The sequence below is a fragment of the Giraffa tippelskirchi genome, chromosome 2 (assembly GCF_054371585.1).
Source record: "Giraffa tippelskirchi isolate mGirTip1 chromosome 2, T2T-mGirTip1v1.2.pri, whole genome shotgun sequence".
NCBI lineage: Eukaryota > Metazoa > Chordata > Mammalia > Artiodactyla > Giraffidae > Giraffa > Giraffa tippelskirchi.
The window spans coordinates 84,876,376-84,901,381 of record NC_137276.1 but is presented as its reverse complement, the minus strand read 5'-3'; the positions used below and the strand labels follow the sequence as shown (position 1 = coordinate 84,901,381).

Sequence of the window (25,006 nt, the reverse complement as noted above, 5' to 3'; positions counted from 1 at the left end):
CACTATTGACAGAATGCTGAAAAGATGGCAAACTTACTGAAAACATTTCAAAACATTAGTCCTATCTCTGCTTTAGCAAATGGCCCACACGTTTAAACAATATATAATCTCTGGCCCACACGTTTTAACAATATATAATCTCTCTGATGACTTAATATCACATCTACCACATTAAAAACCCTCTTGGAATACTAGATTGGGTTTCAACTGTGCAAAGACATGCCCTAGAATTTATCTACCAATTTAAGAAATCATTTTGACATTTGCTGTTCTTCTAAGTTAAGTCCCAGTGTAGCCTAGTTATTATATCTTGGTTCAGATTAATGGAGGTGTCCTGTTCCATGTACATTTGAATATGTTATTAAAATTATATTTTCAATGAAAAATTAATTTTCATATTTAAAGGTAGAAGTGGATTTAAATCTGTCAGAAAACTTATGATCAAGAAGGTTGAACAGGGAGCTTGAAAAGAGATTTTTTTAAATCCCATCTTAACCTTTGGAAGATCTGATTGGGAATAAGAAATCATCTTCCCTTTCAAAAGCAGCATATTATTATAGCTTCATCTAGAAGACTGTTCTCCCTTATTACCACACAATAAGTATAAATATATTAACATGGAAGAAAACATGTCTGCTAACAGGGTTTCTAATCAACAGAGTTTCTCCCTTTGAAGTATACATTACTGCAGGGTAGCCTACCAACCATTATTCACAGCTATCAGTATCTTGGGATCTTTTTATTTAGAAGTACCATAAAAATGAGGTACTGAATTCCAGATTGTAGAACTTGTAAGGAAGGTTATACATACTTATTGGTGAATTAAATGAAGGAAAGCTGTTGTATTTCACCTTTTGCAAATATTTTCAAGTTTAATATAGTTGAAAACTTAAGGTTAAGCATTTGAATTGTTATTAATAAGCCAAACATATCACTGTCCTCATGTTTTTGATGAATCTTCTTTCCAAATACTAATGAACAGACCTTTGTTAAGCACTATAAATAAAAGGGAATAAAAAACACACCAGTGAGTGGGAATGCAAACTACTACAGCCACTATGGAGAACAGTGTGGAGATTCCTTAAAAAACTGGAAATAGAACTGCCATACAACCCAGCAATCCCACTGCTGGGCATACACACCAAGAAAACCAGAACTGAAAGAGACATGTGTACACCAATGTTCATTGCAGCACTGTTTACAATAGCTAGGGCATGGAAGCAACCTAGATGTCCATTGGCAGACGAATGGGTAAGAAAGCTGTGGTAAACATATACACAATGGAATATTACTCAGCTATTAAAAAGAATGCATTTGAATCAGTTCTAATGAGGTTGATGAAACTGGAGCCTATTATACAGAGTGAAGTCAGAAAGAAAAACACCAATACAGTATATTAATGCATATATATGGAATTTAGAAAGATGGTAACCACGACCCTACATGCGAGACAGCAAAAGAGACACAGATGTAAAGAACAGACTTTTGGACTCTGTGGGAGAAGGTGAGGGTGGGATGATTTGAGAGAATAGCATTGAAACATATATGTTACCATATGTAAAATACATCACTAGTCCAGGTTCGATGCATGAGACAGGGTGCTCAGGGCTGGTGCATTTGGATGACCCTGAGGGATAGGATGGGGAGAGTAGTGGGAGGGGGGTTCAGGATGGGGAACACATGCACACCCATGGCTGATTCATGTCAATGTATGACAAAAACCACTACAATACTGTAATTAGCCTCTAATTAAAATTAATTAATTAAAAAGATACACCAGTGAATGCCTTTGATATCCCCCAAAAGAAAATATGCATTACCTGAGTATAATATTATTGGTACTTACTGGTTTTAAACATAAAATGATTATTTTCTTGATATTCCCAATCCTGGAGCTGTAATAAGGGCAAAGTCTATAATCCATAGTGGTATCTAGTATACCACTATACATAGCTGTTATCACAGCTCCTTTTTTTCTGCCTGACGGGAAAATAAAAATAATTGAAACCAATGTTTAAGATCAAGATACTTAAAATTTTAAAATATATACACTGAGTTCTAAACAAGAAAGTCAGTTAAACTGAAATTTAGTAAAATTAAAAAAGGGTAGGAATATGAGTCAATTTTTCTCAGCTACTTGTAGTACTTTTTATGTATTGTCAGTAAAAAATAATTATATAAAATAGACATCGTAACAAATATGAGATTTATAAAGATTAAATATTCTTTAAAGAAAAAGTACTCATTAAAATATGGCACTGAGAAAGTAATAATTTTTGAAACTTTTATTAATTTTAAATTTAAAACAAAATCCAGTTTGAACCACAAGTGGAAACACAGTAGTGGAAACACAGTATTTTCAAGATATTTCTAAAGCTACTACTCTACATAATAATGAAACAAGAGTTAACAGCATAAACATAATGTGAACTTTTCATTCCAGTAGTTTATATATTTTAATAGGATGAATTTTTTTATTTAACACCACTTAATGGAACTTTTTGTACAAAACCAAAAAGGTACTTTTTAAATGACTTGCCACATTTATCATTATGAGTGTGTTTAAAAACACAAGCCTGTAAATGCTTGGGTAAAGAAGCAAGCAGTCTTCACCTTACAGTGAGTTTGTAAGGTTTTGCCTTTGTAAGCAAGGAGAGTGTTTTTTGCTGCGAACTCTTTTTATACTTAATCTCACAGGAGTATTGGTATACTGAGAACCCACGCATCATGTTTATGAGATCCTGATCAACTTGATTTTTTGTGCTAGTCCTACAAAGTAAAGAACTTCTCTATCACTCCTTATGCTAGTGGACCAACCTCAAGTTATAATTCCATTCTCATCGCCGCAGCAAGGTCTATTGGTCCTTTTCATCACCTGCTGCTGAAGAGAAAAAGGCCTGGGAAGATTCTTGCTGTCCAATCCACTGTTCCCTTGGAGCAAAGGATAGGTAGCGCTCAGAGAAGGGAAGGACTTAGCTGGTGATAAAGTATGTGTTAAATCTAAGATGTGTGCCCTAGAATACAACCCTGCCTCCAATCTCCTCTTATCTTTCAGTTAAGTCACTTTCAACACTGTAAGTAAAATATAAGGTGTTCTTAAATTTGTGTCATCAAACATGAAGCTTCTCCTGCTATAGTGATCAACTTCTTCCTTCTTTGGATTAAAAATAAAGTTTCCCTTAAGGAAAAAACACCACTTACTACCTAACCTGATTGATAAAAGTTATAGTTTGTTTTAAATGTGACTAAACGAGTTATCAAGAATTCTGTGGCAGCTACTGTTTGATTATTAACAAAAAAGTAGGAAAATGATGACTGATTCTATAGGTAGATGTAAGGGTGAATTACTCAAGTTCCAAAATCAAATTCTGATTCTAAACATAATATCAAAGAAAATTCTCCATTTAGGGATTAAGATGTCTTTAAAAGTTGAAACAATTTTGGACGTCATCCAGCCCAACTTCCATCCAGATATCATGCCTCTCACATATAGTAGTCTTCTGAATTATAAAAATTTATAAAGTTTTTTTTTAAAAGCACATAAATAATATTATCTATATATAGAAATATCTATTCAGCAATTCCATAATTTAAATACTCAAATCAAATTGGGCAGAACTGGTTCCTTCTCATCCCCACAGACTGTATTTACACACTAATACCTCAAGTTATATTTAAATAAAAAGAATAGTATCACCTGACTAAATGGAGAAAATAGTGCTCTAACACAAACCCTAATTTTTTTTCATGAACATAAAATTTTAAGTCACTTATTTGAATTTTACCTCAATGATACTATGAAAAAAAACAAAACAAAAAAACCAAAACACACATACATATATGAACAAAACCAAACAAAAACCAAGTAACTTGCTAACCTGGACTTTGGTCTCTCATTTAACGTTCTGGAATGCATACATGGTTTTCAAAGGTCCAATAAAATCAATCTCTTGTATAGTCTGTGTACATATTAATCGTTTACAAGGATTATGAATCCACAGCATCACAAATGGGAGGCTTTGGTGACTAACCAACTGTGTCAACATAGAAAATAACTCTCTATTTGGTCAAAAGTATAAAAGGTTTGACCTTTTTGGAAATATGAAAAAGCTGAGTACTTGGGAGATATATGAAAATACTCAGCACAGATAGTATGAAAAGTTGAATAAAAGTAACTTTTTCTCCCAAAAAAATTATTTTAGGCCACGGCATATAACAGAACTTATTGCTATTTGAAATATCATTAAAAATAGGTTCATATATAGAAGGCGATTAGTAATACCTCTTCACTAATATAAAATATGCCCCTTTTAGAAGACATACTCCAGATATCATTTCTAGAACTGCATTTTTCTCATTTCTAAAACTTGTGTATGTATCTGATTAAACTGACCTTACCAAATTCCACAAATTTATAAATCAATTAAAGTTCTGATCTCATTGATTTTAGCTTGTTTCATTTCACTCGCATTTGTCTTCTTAGTTCCAAAGGCTCCAGCTGCAAGTTCTCTCTTCGTGTCTTGTATTTTCAGCATGTTTTCTTCAACAGAATCCTTCACAATGAACTGTACAAAGAAAAACAAAGTTAAATTGGTTAGGTATTTTTAGGTCACAATACTTAAATTCTTTAATTAAAAAAATGAGATCTAATGAAAATAATGCTCTACTCTAAAGGAATCTGCTTCCTTATAGTATTATGTACTATCAAAAATGATCAATAATAATCTATTAGAAACTGTTTCACTCTCCCTTTCTTTCTCAATATACAGTGGGAATATTAGAATATGATATGATAGCTACAGATGAACGCCATTTTTCCCTATTACTCAGTATATTTCTCCTGTATAAAGACTATAGCTGTAAGGACATGTTATAACTCTATCATCAGATAAGAGCAACATATAAAAAAAGCAAACTTTATGGACAACGCTGTAGCTGGAATATTAGCAAAATAAATTCAGCATATTTAAAAAGCCAAATAAGACTTTCCCAGAAAGAATATGCCTTCATCTGGTATAATTCAGAAAATTAAAAGAGAAAAAATTTGATCATCTCAGTAAATGTCAAAGAAGAATTTGATAAAGTTCAACATTTATTCCTGATTAAAAACTTTGATTTTAAAAAGAATCCTCATTAACCTAGAAATAAATGTCCTCAATCTTATTAAGGACATCTACTAGAAACTTACCAAGAACACATACTTAATGTAAAACAATAAAAGTATTTCCAACAAAGATAGGAACAAGTCAAGAATGATTACTATCATTACTACTATTTAACACTGTACAAGAGGTCCCAGTTACTGTAATAACAAATTGTGTTATAAAATGTTACTGAAATACATAAAAGACCTAAATAAATGGAGAGTGATACTGACTTCTTATATGGGAACACTCCTTATTTATAAAGAATACAGTTTTCAAATTAATCATAAATTCAGTAAACCCCAAACAAGATTTCTTAAATGGGATTTGGTAATCCAAATCCAAAGTTCAATTCATGACTAAATAATAAAAACCAACACAATTTTCAGAAAGAAGGGTAATGAGAGCACTATGCTCTGTTATATATCAAGGCATGCTTTATAAAACCACAGAAATTATTAAAGTAATATGTCCTGGGAATAGGAAAAGAGATCAATGAAATGGAACAGAGCCCAGAAAGAGACCCAGATAATATATATGAATTAGTTTATGAAGAAGTGACATTTCAAATTGGTAGAAAAAAAAAGATGGACTTAAAAATGGTAATGTAACAAATGATTCTTCATTTGAAAACAATAAAGTTAGACCCATATCATGAATCATAAACAAAAAGTAAAATATTTCAAAAGAATCAGAACTACAGATTTTTGGGGGTAACATTTTCCAAATTTTGAATATGACAATTTTTATTGATATTTTTATAAAACACTACTTCCAGTGGTAGATCAGACGGTAAAGAATCCACCTGCAATGCAGGAGACCTGGGTTTGATCCCTGGGTTGGGAAGATCCCCTGGAGAAGGGAAAGTCTACCCACTCCAGTATTCTGGCCTGGAATATCCCCATGGACAGAGGAGCCTGTCTGGCTCTGGTGGACTACAGTCCACGGGGTTGCAAAGAGTCAGACACAACTGAGAGACTAAGCACAGCACCCCTCCAGTTTACATAACTTACAGAAGATTCATTTTTACAATTTGAAGATAAAAGTCTTCTGTTCTAAGCAAGACCTCAAAAATACAGGAGATACAGAGAAAAAGGCTGACATATTTTAAATCATAAAAATTTCTAAACTTTCATGACAAAAAAACCACAAAGTTTAAAGATAAACAAGAGCCTGGGATAAAAAATTTCCAATACACATAACAAAACATTTAAAATCAGAATTTAAAAAGTCCTTTATACTATAAAACTATATTTGTTTTTTATGAAAACTTGGCAAAAGATATAAGCAAGCAATTCACATAAAAAAAATTAACAAGACCAGAATAAAGATGACCCTCATAGTTTGCTCTGCATAATTCTATTTCAATCTTTTATAACAATAAATTCGTGCACTATTTATGTAGTTTTTAAAATCTTACAACCTAATTTTAAGATAAGTATCTTAAAAACTCACTTTTGTGATAATAACTTCTTGCTTCTGGCCAAGTCTGTGGCATCTGTCAAAGCACTGATCTTCAGCAGCTGGATTCCAGGCCTAGTAAGAACGTGAATTGCATCATTAACACCCTAATCTGTATGTGTTCTATACAAGTCCTTTTGTTGCAGTATTATTCATTCACCTTTTACTGCCTGAAATCTTTCTGAATGAATTCAGATAATGATATATTAATAAATGTTCTGGGGACAAAACAATCCATACACCCCCGACTGCCTTCCCCAATCACTACTATGATAGGCAGGTGTTCTCTCCCCTGCCGTTTCACCCCACTGCCTCCAGTATCTAATTGAGGGTCTGAAAAATAGAAATCACACAGTATAAATGACTGTTGAGTAGTCAAATAATATCTTTCCAGTTTCTTCTCAACCCACTTTCAAGTTAAACTATATTTGCTTAACAGAGGAAGCTTGTACACTCTCCAAAATAATTTACATCAGAAAAGATAGGTGAGTCCATTTAATGAAAACGTTTTCTCCCTTTTTTGCTGGTCTTTGGTTCTTTTTCTTTCATTTTCCTCCATTCATTATGTAAAAGTACAAAAAAAGATTTCAGGAGTAGTCAAAAGTCCTAAAAATTATTTAAGACTTTGCAATATAATTTTCAGTGTATATACTTGAAATCAGTTTGACTTCAAAAATGATCTAAGAAAGTAACATTAGCTAATTAACATAAGCATTATCATAGGGACTCTCTTATGGTAAAGAATAAAACAATGAAGCACTGTAAAGGGAAGAATAAGCAAGAAGGATATAGAGCTTTTCAGTCTAGAAGATAGGAGTCAAGTGGTTTTGAAATAATATCATGAATTGTCAGGGTAGGGATCATCAAATTTTAAACTAAACTATGGAATGATTCTTGAAGCTGAAAATAGGGTGTTTTGGAGAAAAGGAAAATTTATACAACAAAGTACCAACGGAAAATAGAAACAAAATCATAAATGAATAATAAGTAGATGACAAGTTCACAGTACAATTTATACTTAGGAAGTTATTTTCTTCTTTTTAAAGTTCCCTTGAGATCTAGAGAAAAGGAGATTTTTTAAACTATTAACTTGCTATAATTTGATTTGGGGATTGTTTTTTGGTATAGAAGTTAGATTTAAAGGACTTATGTAGCTTATGATTTTCTAAAATTGACAGTCATGTTCTGTGAATATTTTGTAGTTTGCAACTGGACACACTTTGAAACCATTATACTAAAAACCCAGATAAAATGTTCCTTTCTGCTGTCTGTATTTTGTCTAGGAACCTCATGGTGAGATGGTAGTATACATCAAGTATGACTAAGATGTATAATAAAATTTATTTCATGGTAATAGAAAACTGATAGCTCCCATTTTTATAGGAAGTGATGAAGGAAGCAATTAACTTTATCAAAAGCTCATAATGAAATATCAAAATTTCTTATCTTTTATATAATACTGCATAAAGAGGTAAAAGATTTTCATGAGCAATTTTTTTTTTTTTTGACTGAATCTTATTTTTTGGGGACCTGGCTTCTAAGTTAGAAACAATATCTGAAAACTTAAAATATTCAATGAAAAACAATTCAACTTACTATGAAACTATTAAACATTCTGTAAGTTTTCTAAAAGTATAACTGTTAAAAGAGTTTAGTCTCTGGTCAACTTTATAATACTAATTAAATTACTGTATTTGGTATTAACAACCTCTTTCTTATCAAGTACTAAGATTATAACCGAAGAAAAAATAATTTAGGAATCTGTTCCAAAAATCAGCTTCTACAATTATTATCTGTAGTTACAACACATAGTTTTTATAATAACCATAATACCAGAACACCAGCAGAGATTTAAAACTTCATCCACAGAACTAAGGCAAGAAAATACAATAGACACTGCCATCCCCATGGCATTAACATGAAATCCATGAATGCCTGAGTATGGCTTATGGCTGTGATATTACTGGAAAGGTTACCCTCAGGTGAGGGAAAAATAAAACCTTGGTAACAGGTATATGCTTCAACTAGACTGTCTATCCAGAATAATTCAAAATTTTTATGTTAGTAAAATTTCTTTAAGGTAAAACCGCAAACCTTAATTAAATCTGTGGTTACACAAAAATTGTACAGGGTTTCCTCTAGCCAAAACAGAATGCAATACAAATTAGAAACTGAATTAGTTCAGAGGGTTTCCAGTCCAACAAAACCCTTTGTACAATCAAGAAAAAGTGCTCCTATGGGGATGCAACTCTAAGTCACAGTTTGATGAGTCAAGTTCAGAGTGAATTTTAGCTCCCACTCTATCCCTGTTTCACACACAGTGACTGCACTGTATCAGACATTAAAATTTACCCACAACATTCCATTAATGTTATTTGTTTCTAAACTGTGATTCTGGACCACCTGCACCTATAAAAATGCAGTTTCCCGGGTCTCATCTAGGAACTCCTAAATTTGAGGACAGAGATCAAGTTGTATTTCTTAATTCTTATACACAGTAAAGCTTCAGACTATTAGTACCATGATGGTGGCTACTTTGTCTATTCTGTTTATAGCCATATTCCACATCTGGAAGATTCCCAGATACAAAATAGGATCTCATTATTCATGGGCCAAATCAATGAAAGCACTTCCCTAAAGCATTAGAAATAACAGAAACGTATTCTGCATATAGAAGAGCAGTAGAAAAGCACAGCACAATACTCATGAACACGGACTCAGATCCTGATTTGTGTATTACTAGCTGTGTGATAGGGCAAGTTATTTCACATCTCGGTTTCAGTTTCCTCACCTGCAAAACAGGCATAAGTAACAAAATCTACTCACAAAGATGTTGTGAGAATTTCAGTTGATATATATAAAGCACTTAAAGAGAAAGCCCTCAAAACACATTTCCTAAGTTATTATCTATTTCTAAAGTTTGCCTAAGCATTTTCACAATCAGTTACAACTATAAAGGTATTTTAAAAAAATAAACAAAACACTATTTTGGTAAAGAAGTAGTAACAGATCAAAAAGTCTTATAAAACTACTTACTGGATCCATTAAAAAAACTCGAGAAGCTGCAGAAAGATTCAAACCAACTCCACCTGCTTTTAAGGATAGAAGCATTATAGTTGGAGACCCTGCTTCAGTGTTTTGAAAACACTGAATTGATTCAACTCTTTTTTTTTGGGCCATGGAACCATCCAAACGAGTAAATACAAATCCAGAGGTTCTAATGGAGGGGACAAAAGAGACAAGTAAGTTACTACACTATAAAAACATGGTAAGTAATTGTAATCTTTTCATTAAACCAATTCTTTCATTCATTTCTTTTGACAAATATGTACTAATCATCTACTAATATGTCAGGCTCTACAGTCAATGTTTTCTCCTATAAATTCAGGACTTAAAACTTAAAAACTCTAAGTTCTCAGGAATATCCTTTATTGTTACTGTTATTTTAGATAGATGAAATGAATAAAACTGCTAAAACATAAATAATGGGTTTTTTGCTATTCAAATTAAAACATATATATAAAATCCTTTTGCTCAAAGTGAAAAACACTGTTGAACTTACCTGAGGGGTGTTTCTATTAAAGACAGAAATGTTGTAAACTGAGAAACAACTAAACTTTTTATCTTGGGGTTCTTCTTTCTTAAATCAATCAATGCATGCATTAGAGCATTAATCTGAAAAACATTAGGACACCCATTAGGTTCCATTTTGAATGGGAAGAGAAAGGTTCTTACATATTATCTCCCCAAAATGCAACTGTAAAAGACCACTAATTTTTTTTTAAAAATTGAGAATATCATATTTTTCATAATCTGAACCCTTTCTCTCTCCCCTTAAATTCACCACTATAAAAGCCACTAACCACCAACAAAGTATAATACTCAAGTGACAAGATTAAAAGAATTATTATTTTTAAATGATTATTTCTTTATATAAACACAAAACAAATATTCAAATATTTGCACATGTATATTTACCTTCGAACTGGATGTCCATTCCATATTAGACTTTTTCTCAGTGTCACATGTCAATTCTTCTGGAGGACATTCTATTAAACTGTCTCCATGTATATCATTTCTGCATAAAGGGCATTTAGCATGAGGCTATATAACAAAGAATAAAGTATGAGTGACACTTAACAAAGGAACAGAAATATAAATTTGCCTAAAGTTTAAAAGGCAAGATAAATTCCATATCCCAAATAGTCAGCATTTTATTAAACCTTTTATTAGATTCATCCATTTGAGATAAATCTGTACATGCTGAACTCCAGGCAGATATAATGTTCTAATGTAGGAAGTGGGATTGGTAAGAGAGCAAAAGTAGGTAATCCTGACTAGCCGCCAAGAGCTTGAAACAATAAATATTATTTTCAGACAAATAAAGAAACTATGAATAACAGTTTCTTGAGCTAATTAAAATACAGCATACTAATTGAAACTATTCTTTAGAAGAAAAACAATTCCTTCTTAATAGCTTATAAAGTAGTTCAGAGATGAGTTAAGTCCTAGCAGGTTCATTCAAAGCAGTTGTCTGTTGTGTCTATTTTGTACCAAGGCATACTAATAAGATTATCTCTAAAATAACTACATACCAAATACCATTACAATAAAAAAGATTCTGAAACTATGTACAATCAAGATGTGCATTTTCCCCTATATGTATATTACCTCTCCATAAAAATGTTTAAAAAAATTATACCTTAAAAGGACTGCTTAGAGGATTATTACACTTCACATAAATTTAGACCTACCTAGATATAACAGTCCAATAGCCATGGCATGGCAACTAAGCTGTTGAAATATGGCCAAGACAAATTGAGATGTGCTTTAAGTGCATAATACCATTGAATTTTGAATTCCTAAGTTTAAAAAAAATCATATAAGGCATTTCATTAATAATTTCTATATTTTAGGTATACTGGATAAATAAAAATGCAAAAAATTTTAAATTACCTTTGTGTCTAACATTATAAGTCTATTTCTTAAAAATGATCTGAAGAATCAGTAGAATTAAAACAGTGACTGTGAAATATACCTCCAAAGCTATGTCTTTTTATATAACAAGAGCTTAGTTACATGAAATATAAACACTGATAAAATTAACTATAAAAGGTGTATTAGCAAACCCAAGCGAAAAGCTCCTTATAGTCTTTGTTGGGATTGGGTTTCCATTACACTCAACACTGGAACTCCACTCCATCAAACACTGAATTTGTACTAGGCATAAAACTCACCTGCTCATTCTGAATGACTTGGCAAATACAAGGTTTACAGAAGACGTGTGCACAATGTGTTATGACAGGAGCCATTAAAGAATCCAAGCAAATTGCACATTCTTCATCAGAACCTGAGCTCAGAATTAACTTCATCTTCTTTATTAACTTCTTTCGTAGTTCTTCAGGTGTATCATTCCCTAGAGAAAAGGCCAAATAATTAACTTCAGAGGAAGACTTGTAATACGACTAGACAATCTTAATCTTCCTTATATATAGGGAAAACTTTTGCTTGGGTAGTTCTTAGTCTTTTATTTTTTTATCATAGGTAAAAAGCATGATTTAAATTTGAAATTTTAAGAAAAATTCAGAAGTTCCACATAACATACCTTTCACAGAAACAATATTATAACACAGTCTGCAGGTACTACCATAGAATAAAAGGCTGATGTAATTTGATCCTTTCTTGTAAGACTATCATTGGAAATCCTGGAAAATCTCATTAATATTCCATTTCATTGTTAAAGAGACTTTTGAGTATATTTCTAGTTGAGTCCTATACTAAAAATCAATGTCCATTTGACAAACCAAATTTAGGCCACATGAACAATTTCTTATTTTGATTTAAATATCTCTAATAAATATAATGTGTAAACCAATCACATTTACCTACCTGAGGGACCACTGGAAGACGCTGCATTTGCAAGAAGGTGTGTATGACAACAAATCTGCCGCAATCTAAGCAAAAGACCCAGGACATCTGCATAGTGTGCAAGGACAGTCCCTTCATTAAAATACCTAGAGGTAAAAATGTTAAATACTATGAAGGCCTCTAAACAATAGTATTCCATATTCTCAAACAGCACACACACACAAAAAAATAGCATTGTTCTCTTCTTCCCTAGAAATCGCTTCAAAACAAGAATGGAAAACAGAAAAGTAAACTCTTATCTTTAATGAAACCAGGAGACATTTACACCAATAAAGCAAGGTATATGAGAAATGGCTGCAAACTACAGTTAATATCAAACAGGAAGATAATGAGAGATATGACTGCAGATCTCAAGCAGACCTGCCAGAGCACAATTCTTCAAAATAGACAGCATGCCCTAAGGAGAAAACCACCATTTCTTACATGCAGAAACAAAAACAGAGTGCATGGCTCATGGCTTGAACATCCCAGTACAAGTTTATACCAGGACAGAGGGAAGACAAACTGAATAAGGAAACACACTGACCTACTGTGTTTTTTTTTCCAGAAAATACTACAAGCACAGCATTCCATATCACAGAGCACCCTAAAGCTTCCAATCTCTGTTGACAGAACTCACATGTAACACCCTGAGTCATAATTAAACAGGATATATTTCTTACTAGTCAAGGATACAGCTATGATTCCTATCCCTTTGTATGAATCTCTTGCAAACAGCTAGTCCAGAAAGAACTCAAGACATTCATATATGAGTAATAATCAGCACAGATCAAGGGAGAAAACAAATAGCATCAAAAGAAAACTCACCAGAAAAAAGTTGCCATAGAACAAATTAAAAATTATGACCAAGAATTCTGCCATGGTAACACCACTTGATAAAACAGTTCCTCCTAAAAAAAACACCAATACCTTAAAGCAGAGACAAAACTTTGAAAAGGTATGGCAAAACAAAACAGAGATCAAAAATGAGCTGGTACAGCTAAAGAGTAAGAAAGAGAAAAGTGAACTATCAGAGAAAGCCACAGGAAAGCCAACTTAAAAGAGACTCTGTGTGTGTGTGTGCTCAGTCGCTTCAGTTATGTCTGACTCTTTGTGACCTTATGGACAGTAGCCCGACAGGCTCCTCTGTCCATGGGATTCTCCAGGCAAGAATACTAGAGTGGGTTACCATGCCTTCCTCCAGGGATTCTTCCCCATACAGGGATCAAACCCGTCTCCTGCATTGTAGGTGGATTCTTTACCATTGAGCCACCGGACTAGCCACTGATAAACACAGGAAGAATGTAGGAAACAAGATTGAGAAAAACAAAATTAAACACAAAGATATAAAAGATTAGAGTAAAATGACACCTATGGAAAAACAAAGACTATCCAACATACACAGAGAGAAATAAAATAATGGAGCAGAAAGCAATATTTAAGAAAACTTTCCCAAAGTGGGGTAGAGGGGAATCCTGGAGTCTACAGATTTAAATGGAACCACTCGTTCCAGGAAAAAAAAAATCAACAGAGAGAGGTCCTGGTGAAATTGCTGGACTTTAAAGAAAAGAATAAAAATAAAATCAAGGTTTTCAAGGGAAAGAGTCAAGATAAAGGTTCTGAAGGAAGAATGAGTGATCCAAAAATTATATACCATTATATACCAAGGCAATCTGATATTTAAGTATTAAGGGAATAGAAGAAATATAGCCTAATGGTTAAGAGGACAGACTCCAGAGCTAAACTGTCTGAATTCAAAACCTGACTTTGTCAGTTTAACCGTGAAACCTTGGGCAGGTTTCTCAACCTGTGCCTTGAGCTTCCTCAGTTGTAATAGTGGCATAATACATACCTAATAGGATTGCTATATTAAAAAAGTTACCACATGCAAAGCATTTACAACAGTGCTGAACTACAATGAATGATATATATGTGCTGATATTATTAGTAAGGGTAGTATTGTGGCAACAAATGCTTCTCAGTATTCAAGAATGCAGGCTTCCCAGGTGGCACAGTAGTAAAGAATCCACCCGCCAATGCAGGAGACACAGGAAACTTGGGTTTGATCTCTGGGTCGGGAAAAACCCCTGGAGCAGGAAATGGCTACCCACTGCAGTATTCTTGCCTGGGCGGGCTATACAGTCCACAGAGTCGCAAAGAGTCAAAACACAACTGAGCATGCACACAACAACATTCAAGAATGCAAGGAATAGGCAACATAAAGATTAAACCTACAAATTCTAGAATCAAACTGCCTGAGTTTAAGCACCAGCTCTGTCACAGGAGACAGGGATCAAGAAAATCCCCATGGAAAAGAAATGCAAAAAAGCAAAATGGCTGTCTGAGGAGGCCTTACAGATAGCTGGGAAGAGAAGAGAAGCGAAAAGCAAAGGAGAAAAGGAAAGATGTTCCCATCTCAATGCAGAGTTCCAAAGAATAGCAAGGAGAGATAAGAAAGGCTTCCTCAGCGATCAGTGCAAAGAAATAGAGGAAAACAACAGATTGGGAAAGACTAGAGATCTCTTCAAAAAAATTAGAGATACCAAAGGAACATTTCATGCAAACATAGGCTCAATAAAGGGTATGGACCTAACAGAAGCAGAAGATACTAAGAAGAGGTGGCAAGAATACACAGAAGAACTGTACAAAAAAGATCTTCACGACCCAGATAATCACGATGGTGTGATCACTCACCTAGAGCCAGACGTCCTGGAATGTGAAGTCAAGTGGGCCTTAGAAAGCATCACTACTAACAAAGCTAGTGGAGGCGATGGAATTCCAGTTGAGCTATTTCAAATCCTCAAAGGTGATGCTGTGAAAGTGCTGCACTCGATATGCCAGCAAATTTGGAAAACTCAGCAGTGGCCACAGGACTGGAAAAGGTCAGTTTTTGTTCCAATCCCAAAGAAAGGCAATGCCAAAGAATGCTCAAACTACCGCACAATTGCACTCATCTCACATGCTAGTAAAGTAATGCTCAAAATTCTCCAAGCCAGGCTTCAGCAATACGTGAACCGTGAACTTCCAGATGTTCAAGCTGGTTTTAGAAAAGGCAGAGGAACCAGAGATCAAATTGCCAATATCCGCTGGATCATCGAAAAAGCAAGAGAGTTCCAGAAGAACATCTATTTCTGCTTTATTGAATATGCCAAAGCCTTTGACTGTGTGGATCACAATAAACTGTGGAAAATTCTGAAAGAGATGGGAATACCAGACCATCTGACCTGTCTCTTGAGAAACCTGTATGCAGGTCAGGAAGCAACAGTTAGAACTGGACATGGAACAACAGACTGGTTCCAAAAGGAAAAGGAGTACGTCAAGGCTGTATATTGTCACCCTGCTTATTTAACTTATATGCAGAGTACATCTTGAGAAACGCTGGGCTGGAAGAAACACAAGCTGGAATCAAGATTGCCGGGAGAAATATCAATAACCTCAGATACGCGGATGACACCACCCTTATGGCAGAAAGTGAAGAAGAAGTAAAGAGCCTCTTGATGAAGGTGAAGGAAGAGAGTGAAAAAGTTGGCTTGAAGCTCAACGTTCAGAAAACTAAGATCATGGCATCTGGTCCCATCACTCTATGGGAAATAGATGGGAAAACAGTGGAAACAGTGTCAGACTTTATTTTTTTGGGCTCCAGAATCACTGCTGATGGTGACTGCAGCCATGAAATTAAAAGACGCTTACTCCTTGGAAGGAAGGTTATGGCCAACCTAGATAGCATATTTAAAAGCAGAGACATTACTTTGCCAACAAAATTCCGTCTAGTCAAGGCTATGGTTTTTCCAGTGGTCATGTATGGATGTGAGAGTTGGACGGTGAAGAAAGCTGAGCGCCGAAGAATGGATGCTTTTGAACTGTGGTGTTGGAGAAGACTCTTGAGAGTCCCTTGGACTGCAAGGAGATGCAATCAATCCATCCTAAAAGAGATCAATCCTGGGTGTTCATTGGAAGGTCTGATGTTGAAGCTGAAACTCCAATCCTTTGGCCACCTCATGAGAAGGGTTGACTCATTGGAAAAGACCCTAATGCTGGGTAGGATTGGGGGCGGTAGGAGAGGGGGACAACAGAGGATGAGATGGTTGGATGGCATCACCGACTCGATGAACATGGGTTTGGGTAGACTCCGGGAGTTGGTGATGGACAGAGAGGCCTGGCGTGCTGCAGTTCATGGGGTTGCAAAGAGTCGGACACGACTGAGCAACTAAACTGAACTGTCATTAGCTGCGTGACATAAGGTAAGTCATTTAACTGCCTCTGTGCCTCAGATTCTTCCTCAGTAAAATGTAGGTAATCTTTGTACTGACTTAATAGAATTGCTGTCAATTAATATACATAAAGCACTTTCAGATGACTGCATTAACACCTAGTAACTGCTCAATGTTTGTAAATGTATTACCTATTAAGATATTTTTAAAATACTTGTTTCTCTAAGAACAGTTTCAATAAAGTTGTTTTTTTTAAAGCTTTCAAACAGAATAACATTACTAATAGTCTAACTACTTCCTGGCATCACTTCTTACACTGAAAATGGCTTTAACTATCATTTACACACAGGTGACTTTCAAATTCCTATGAACTCTAGATAATTCCTATGAACTCTAACCTCATATTCAACCGAGTATATGACATCTCCACTTGGGAAACACACAGGCATCACATAATCAATGTGTCCAAAGCGGAGTTTCTCATTTTCCCTGAAAAAACTCTGCTCCTCCCATAGACATATGCTGCAAATGGCAATTTCATTCTTCTAGTCACTCATGTGAAAAACCTTACAGTAATCTTCCACTTCTCTCACACCCCATGCTATATAAATCAGCAAGTTCTGTTGGCTCTCCCTTCAAAATATAACAAAATCTAGGCATTTCTCACCCTCCTCATCACTACTACTGTAGTAAAAAAATACCATCATCTTTTACTTTGATTACTGCCACTGTTCTCCCTGTGCTAACTCGCTTCAGTCGTGTCCGACTCTTTGCAACCCTATGGGCCGTAGCCCACCAGCCTCCTCTGTTCATGGGGATTCTTCAGGCAAGAATACTGGAGCGAGTTGCCACGCCCTCCTCCAGGGGATCTTCCCAACCCAGGGATCGAACCTGAGGCTCTTATGTCTCCTGCACTGGCAGGCAGTTTCTTTACCACTAGCGCCACCTGAGAAGTTCCGATTGTTCTCCCTATTTATGCCTTATTTCTAAATAACACAACAGCCAGTGATACTTTAAAATAAAAATAAAATTAAGTCACTCTTGTGGTTCAAAACACTTCAGAGGTTCCTAAATCTCATAAACAGTAAAAGCCAAAGTTCCTGAAATATGCCACAATGCCTTACATAATTGTCACCAGCCCCTACTCCAACAGCTCTCTACCATCACTACTATTTTCCACTTTGCTCATATTATCCAGCCACACTTGCCTCTTTGTTGCTTCAGTTCCTCAGGTTTGCTCCCAACTCAGGACCTTTACACTTGCTGTTCCCCTCTGCCAGAAATGCCCCTTAGCCCCAATCTTCTTTAAATCCTTACCCACATATCACCCTCCTGGTGAAATCATCTTCCCTGAATGCCATAAAAATTTCAAGTTTTAGTCCTTCATAGGTTTATTTTCCCTATGTATACTTCTTTCAACGCTTTTAATTTTCTCCCATGTCACAAAAACAGGAATAGAAGCAAGAAAGGTCTTCTGACTAGCAATTCAAAACTTGCCATTTCACATAAACTTTTTTCCCTAACTGTAGGAGTTACTTACCTGGTGAATTATAATACTATTTCACTCCAACTATTAATTTGTAAAAAAGTAGTTTTGAATACTTAAAAACAAATTATACTTCAGTGTACTGAAGGCTTTTATAGCTTACATTTCTAAAAAGGCTCTTCAATTAAAGTTAACAAAGAAAAAAACTAATTTCTAAAATGACTTTCTTTCTCCATACCTCCCAATAGTAGCTCTGCCTTCATTTTTCACGGACTGGTAAATCTTTCTCTCTTCATCTGTAAGTGTAATGTGCTGAATAAATACTTTACGTTCTGGTAATTCCAAAACAGGTTTTCCTTTAATTTTGCTTGTCTTTGTTCTTCTAAGTGTAATATTTTTAATTAGGGACTGCAAACGCCTAGTCAAAATAAAACAAATAATTATATAACTTTTTATTCCTACATAAGTTGATTCAATGAGAACAAAAATAAATATATTAATCTGTTAGTTTTATAAACTTAGTAAAGATTAAAAAAAAACCCTTTATTTAGGGATTTTTAACCAATCTGATAATGACAGACATATACTACAGAGAAAATCAGAGCAACAAAATGCATCTAAATTTGCTCTCAATTCAGTACCTGTCACAGTTTAATCTTTTATTCTGTCCTTATTTTTCTTACACTCTTCTCCCCATTTTTCTAATCACTAACCCTTTTTACTTCTCAATTCTGTCAACTATATCACCCAGTGTTTGACACTCAAATTCTTAATAAGCACCTATTAAGCACAAGGCATTATACTAAGTATCATAAGTTCATATATATGAGTAAGATCTTATCTTCAAAAAGTTTCTCCAGTAATATGAAAATCAAGGTACATAAATAAGTAATTTTTATAAAGTAATGACCAAAAATAAAAACATGATGTGACAATTCAGAAGAGAGATAAATGCCTTTTTAGATTCTACAACCTTTACACTCTCTTTTCTTAGTATCAGGGTAAAAAGGAAGCATATCAACTCTTTAAAAAAAGATATTTTCCTAACACTGAAATCCAATTTCTTAAATTAGAATTTAAATAGTTGATTCTAAGGAATCAAGTAGACAATACTGCAAGCTAGGTTAGTGGCTTTTGAACCTTTTTCACTATAACTCACAGTAAGAAGTATATTTTACTCTATCCAACAAACATACACACAAACACATACATGACAGAAATGAATATTTCACAAAACGATACTGTGTGATACACTCTGTTTTATTAAATCTTCTACTCGATTTCATTTTCTTTAATGAACAGCTATGCTAGCTGCCATCTTTATGATTTCACAAACTGCTAATGAATCCTAAACCCTGTCTGAAACCCACCACTGTAGCAAAAAATCTGAACCACGTTAGCCGAATACCTTGCTTTTAAAATGGCTACCACGAAGTTGACTTTAATGTTCTCAACTTTTATCTATCTCCACCAGAAACAACTTTCTCTCTTGTAGAAACTCTTGGTGATACCACTGTATTACCACATCATTCAATTATCACTATCTAAAGCTTAAACAAGGTAAGTTATGAAAATTTAGCACATATTGCATTCTCTGACCATATAATGTTTTTCCTATTACTGTTTATTAATGGTGGTTTTGAGGGTAAGAGCAACACACAAAGACTATATGGCTATGCTCTTTCTTCACAGTTTTGACTAAAATCAGGGGAAAGTCTGGTTAACCTTTTAGTGATAGTTAGAAATTTTCATTTCCATAAACAAGAATCATTAGATTTTGACAGTCAAATGCATTAAGCTGTAAACACGTTTTGGAGAGGAAAGCCACAGCAGTCAGGTTAAAATGTTAATGAAAGTGGCAACTGGTTCAAGCTGCTAATAATTATTTGCAGCTATCAGTTGTGAAATTACTTACCTAAGTCCAGCTTCATCTCCCATTGTGACAGGACGCTGTATTGTTCTATGCCACCATTCTCTATCAACAAATGGTTTAAGTTTTAAAAAGGAAAGAAGAGACCACAAGTCCTTTAAAGAATTCTGAATTGGAGTGCCTAAAAAGAACAGAAAACTCTTATAACTCTACAGCAAGAGTACACAATCAAAATATCCACTTGGCCCAATTAACTGAGACAACACTTGAAAATGGGCACTTAGCTCTAAGCATACTCACTGTTAAGCTGCAACTATAATGCTTTGTTAAACATATACACAATCTCAAAATCCAGCCTGGCTCTAATTTTTATCTCTCACTTGCCATACTAACAAAAAGATCACAGATCCCGTAAACTTAACTTTCCCCTTATCAAGAACATTTGCTTATCAGATTTTTAAATCAGCAGCACTAGCAAGAAGATAAAAACCAATTTTTGAGTTTATATTCTTGTCCCCATCTTCCAGTACAGGTTCACATGTAGCAAACAAGCTCCAAGATACAAAGCAGAGAAATCAAGATTCTGATTGGAGAATTAGTGTCAGATTCCAACGCTGAAAAATTATTCTGGTGACTGTTCTATAAATAAACTATAATTCAAATGTTGCTGTATCATGGGCAGTTATAAAAAAAAGTCAGTTTTATTAAATGATTTCTATAATTAATTTTTGGAGAGACTTTATACCCACTTGAAATTTACAAGTTACCTCATAACTTACTTAACAATACTTATTTTGTAATTAACTTTTCTAAAGTATATATATGCTATCTCAAAATCCAGTGAGATAGTATATGCTATCTCAAAATCCATATCATTACCTGTCAAAACCCATCTTCTTTCTGCTTCTAAATCAAGTACAGCTTTTGTTTGCTGAGCATTTGGATTTCGTATGGCATGTCCTTCATCCAGGATCACTCTTAGCCACCTTATGCTATGTAATGGACTATCACCCTTAGTCTAAAATAAATATTTCATATGAATTAAAAACACAGGAAATTAAAATAACACTTTATGTAATCTGATAATAATGAGTTCTTATTTTTTAATATCATCACTTACTATGTGGTAGGTACTTTTTTAAGCATTACATACATTAAATTATTGAATGTTCACAAACTTATAAAGTATTATTATTCCTATTTTACAAATGAGAAAATTGAAGCACCATGGTATGGTATATGTTACTCAAAGTACCACAGCTAGGAAGTGCTGAGCTAGCATTCAAACCCGGGTTGTCTAGCTTTCTGCTGAGACCATGGTTCAAAACACTAAGTTATCATGCCTCAGAGTCAAACACATGAAATATGATGTCAGCTATAAGAATTATTTGAATATAACAGAATGACTTTTTTATGTAAAAATCCATGTTCTTACCTGAAGACTAAAATTTTTATAATGAAGTATTTTGGAGAACATTTTCACTTAAGAACTGGAATTAGACAATTAAAATCCTAAATGAATTGGGAAACTCCTCAGTTTCAGATATTAAAAAAGCTTACTTTTAAATAGAGATAAACAATTATCAAATCATTGTAACAGAAAACAATATTCCAAATTAGAAAAAGAATTCATTGACAAATTGCTGGATACACTTAAATTCAAATTTAAAAATTTAAGTGGTCTAAATATAAAATATTCCTAAATTATTATCTAAAGGAAGTTGAACCTTCTTTTTTTTTGGCAAAATATTGAAAAAACAATTTTCTCTTGTGGCGACTAGAGAGGCAGAACAGCAGCATCACCGTCTAGGAGGTGGCGCCCTGGGCCTGCCCTCCACACCTGTACATGGGGGCCAGGCAGCCCCACACCCCAAAGACCGGAGGACGGGGTGCCCGCGCTAGCTGTGATCACGGCTAGAGGCACAGCTTGATGCTCAAGCTCCTCCATCTGTGCAGCGATGGTGCAGCAAACTCCACATCTAAAGAAACCCATCAACTCCTGAAACAGAGATCCTTAATGTGGAGGTAGAGTCCACAGAAGGGATTCAGGGCACTCCCACCAGTTCCTGAAATTATATGCTAAATTATGTGGATAGGTATGGATGTGAATGGTTCTGAAAAAAGGGTCTAGAGCAGCACTGTCCAACAGGAATGTTGTGCAAGCACATATGTCATATTCAATTTTCTAGTAGCCACACTTAAGTAACAAGATGTAGGTGAAATTAATTTTAATAAAATATTTTACTTAAAAAATTTCTTATATATTCAGAAAGAAAAAAGGGAAGAGTATAAAGCCTAAATTTTAGAACACTTTAGAAACCTGAAGCAATTTCTTAAATTAAACTTGTGAAAATCTCTGAGTATCAACACACTTACACCATAGTCATGAGTTAAAATATTGTATGTAGTCAAAACAATATCCTGTTTTGAAAGCAAGGTTGGGTCTCTAACACGATCAGGACCATAATAAACATAAAAATTCAAGTGCACATCTGATTTTATGTGTTGTCCAAACTGGTCCTAAAAGAAAATTAGAAATATTTTAATAATGAGAAGATTAGTATCAGGTTTAATATGTGTATAAAATATACTGTCTTGGCAGTTTCACAAGTCAAACTACTAAAATCCCATAAAAACAAGTTTCATGAAATCTAAACTAAAACAACAATAACAATACTAATATTTTATTGCCAGAGAAACTGACATATTTACAGTAACAATAAATTATATAAATTTTGCCTGGCCCTACCAGAGAGCAGCTGCTTCATCTTTAGAAGTTAAAGGCAACCAAGCTCTTTTAAGATAGTAATTAGGTTTTTTTAATTTAGTATTCTACAAAAAGGATCTTTAATGATTCCAGTTAGTGACTTAATATTATAAAAATTAAGCAGTAAAAGAACAGTAAGCAATATTTTCATAAACGTAGGTAGAGTTTCAAGCACAGTATCCACTTTCATTCATTTATTATAAGACTACTATTTGTCAGGTATAAACTAGAAAGATGGTACAGCTAAAGAAAAAAATAAGACCAGGCTGCTGCCCTCCTTGACAACACAATCCGTTTTTAAAACTTAAAAGAGTTTTTTGTTTGGGTTTTTTAAACTTATGAAAACAACAGAGCTGAGAGATTTTGAGCAGAAAAAAAACACAAAAGATGAGAAAGAGAGAGAGAAGACACTGAGGAGACATAGCTGGGAAACTATTAGGTGAAAAATGATGAAAGATGAAGACCTAAACCAGAATGGCAAAAGTAAGCCCAGAATGGAAAGGACTGATGTGTACATGGACTGATGGGGACTTGAGAAATAATTAAACATGGAATATGAAGAAAAGGGAGCAAACAAAAGAAGACTCTGAAACTTAAAAAACTACTAGAAGAACTGTGTGATAATGATACAGAGAAGTTTTAAAAAATAAGGAAAAATAGGCATAAAGATGAGAAAGAAGTATTGAGTATTACTATTTTAGACATTTTAAAATTTTGGTCACCTTAAAATATCTAACTGGAGAAATACACCACAAAAATTTAAATATTGGCCTATAATGCAAGTGTAGATATAGACTTCAAAGTTATCAGTATCAGTACATGAAACCACCGGAATAAATAAGATTCTCTAAGGACAACAAATACAATGATAAAAGTAGGTTTAGGGAAAGAGACTACAGAGAGCAATATTTAAAGAGCAAAGCTTATGCTTCTACTGGGAAATAAGACATGAAGTCTGAGGTACAATTTAAAACATTCCAGCAAAGAAAAATATAAAGCAAATGTGGTGAACTTTTGATTCTTGAATCTAGAGGACTAATACGAAAGAAGAGAATGAAAAAGTTGGCTTAAAGCTCAACATTCAGAAAACTAAGATCATGGCATCTGGTCCCATCACTTCATGGCAAATAGATGTGGAAACAGTCGAAGACTTTCTTTTTTGGGGCTCCAAAATCACTGCAGATGATAACTGTAGCCAAGAAACTAAATGACACTTACTCCTGGGAAGGAAAGTTATGACCAACCTAGACAGCATATTAAAAAGCAGAGAAATTACTTCGCCAACAAAGGTCTGTCTAGTCAAGGCTATGGTTTTTCCAGTAGTCACGTATGGATGTGAGAGTTGGACTATAAAGAAAGCTGAGCACCAAAGAATTGATGCTTTTGAACTGTGGTGTTGGAGAAGACTCTTGAGAGTTCCTTGGACTGTAAGGAGATCCAACCAGTCCATCCTAAAGGAGATCAGTCCTGGATGTTCATTGGAAGGACTGATGTTGAAGCTGAAACTCCAATACTTTGGCCACCTGATGCAAAGAACTGACTCATCTGAAAAGACCCTGATGCTGGGAAAGATTGAAGGCGGGAGGAAAAGGGGACGACAGAGGATGAGATGGTTGGATGGCATCATCGACTCAATGGACATGAGTTGGGGTAAACCACGGGAGTTGGTGATGGAGAGGGAGGGCTGGCATGCTGCAGTCCATGGGGTCACAAAGAGTCGCACACGACTGAGCGACTGAAGTGAACTGAACTGAACAGAGATCTCATTACAAATTTTCATAATACTAAAAAAAAAAAAAAAAGCTTAGGAGAAGAAAGGCAGACTACATATGATGTATAGAAGAGGTAGAGAAAAACAATGGTCACTGAGACAGCAAACAAAATCTTGAGTGAAGGCCTAAAGAATATCAAAGTTTCAAGAACAAATACAAGATTAATTTTTTAATTTGTAATTTATGCTCATTCCCTCTATTTACCAAAAGGGTAAAAAACGATTTACAAAATAACTCATAACAGAAAGTAATAAAAGAAAAACAAAGTCAGCGCAGGGGAAAAGAAAAAGGGAATTCATTGGACATGGCAACAATGAAGTCTTTGGTGAAAGTTCAAAGAGAGTTTCTAAGGAAGATGGGAGCAAAATCCAGACTTACTGTGGGCTAA

At 34.4% G+C, this 25,006-nt stretch overlaps 1 protein-coding gene across 21 annotated transcripts in view; it reads right to left on the bottom strand.

Moving 5' to 3' along the window:
- Positions 1-2,273: 2,273 nt before the first annotated feature.
- HLTF (helicase like transcription factor) overlaps positions 2,274-25,006 on the bottom strand; it is a 62,372-nt gene continuing 39,639 nt past the window's right edge. For 8 of the 21 annotated variants that reach the window (XM_081573939.1, XM_081573936.1, XM_081573937.1 and 5 more), the window contains 11 exons: positions 22,456-22,599; positions 20,959-21,097; positions 20,125-20,260; positions 18,448-18,627; positions 12,495-12,619; positions 11,843-12,021; positions 10,584-10,709; positions 10,168-10,280; positions 9,642-9,822; positions 6,600-6,680; positions 2,274-4,565 (listed from right to left, as the gene is read on the bottom strand). In XM_081573939.1, coding sequence (XP_081430065.1) covers positions 4,413-4,565; positions 6,600-6,680; positions 9,642-9,822; positions 10,168-10,280; positions 10,584-10,709; positions 11,843-12,021; positions 12,495-12,619; positions 18,448-18,627; positions 20,125-20,260; positions 20,959-21,097; positions 22,456-22,599 — 1,557 coding nt within the window. In that variant the 3' untranslated portion in view covers positions 2,274-4,412. The remainder of the gene's footprint in view (positions 4,566-6,599; positions 6,681-9,641; positions 9,823-10,167; positions 10,281-10,583; positions 10,710-11,842; positions 12,022-12,494; positions 12,620-18,447; positions 18,628-20,124; positions 20,261-20,958; positions 21,098-22,455; positions 22,600-25,006) is intronic. The other 13 variants (XM_081573940.1, XM_081573943.1, XM_081573922.1 and 10 more) reach the window with 4 other exon arrangements.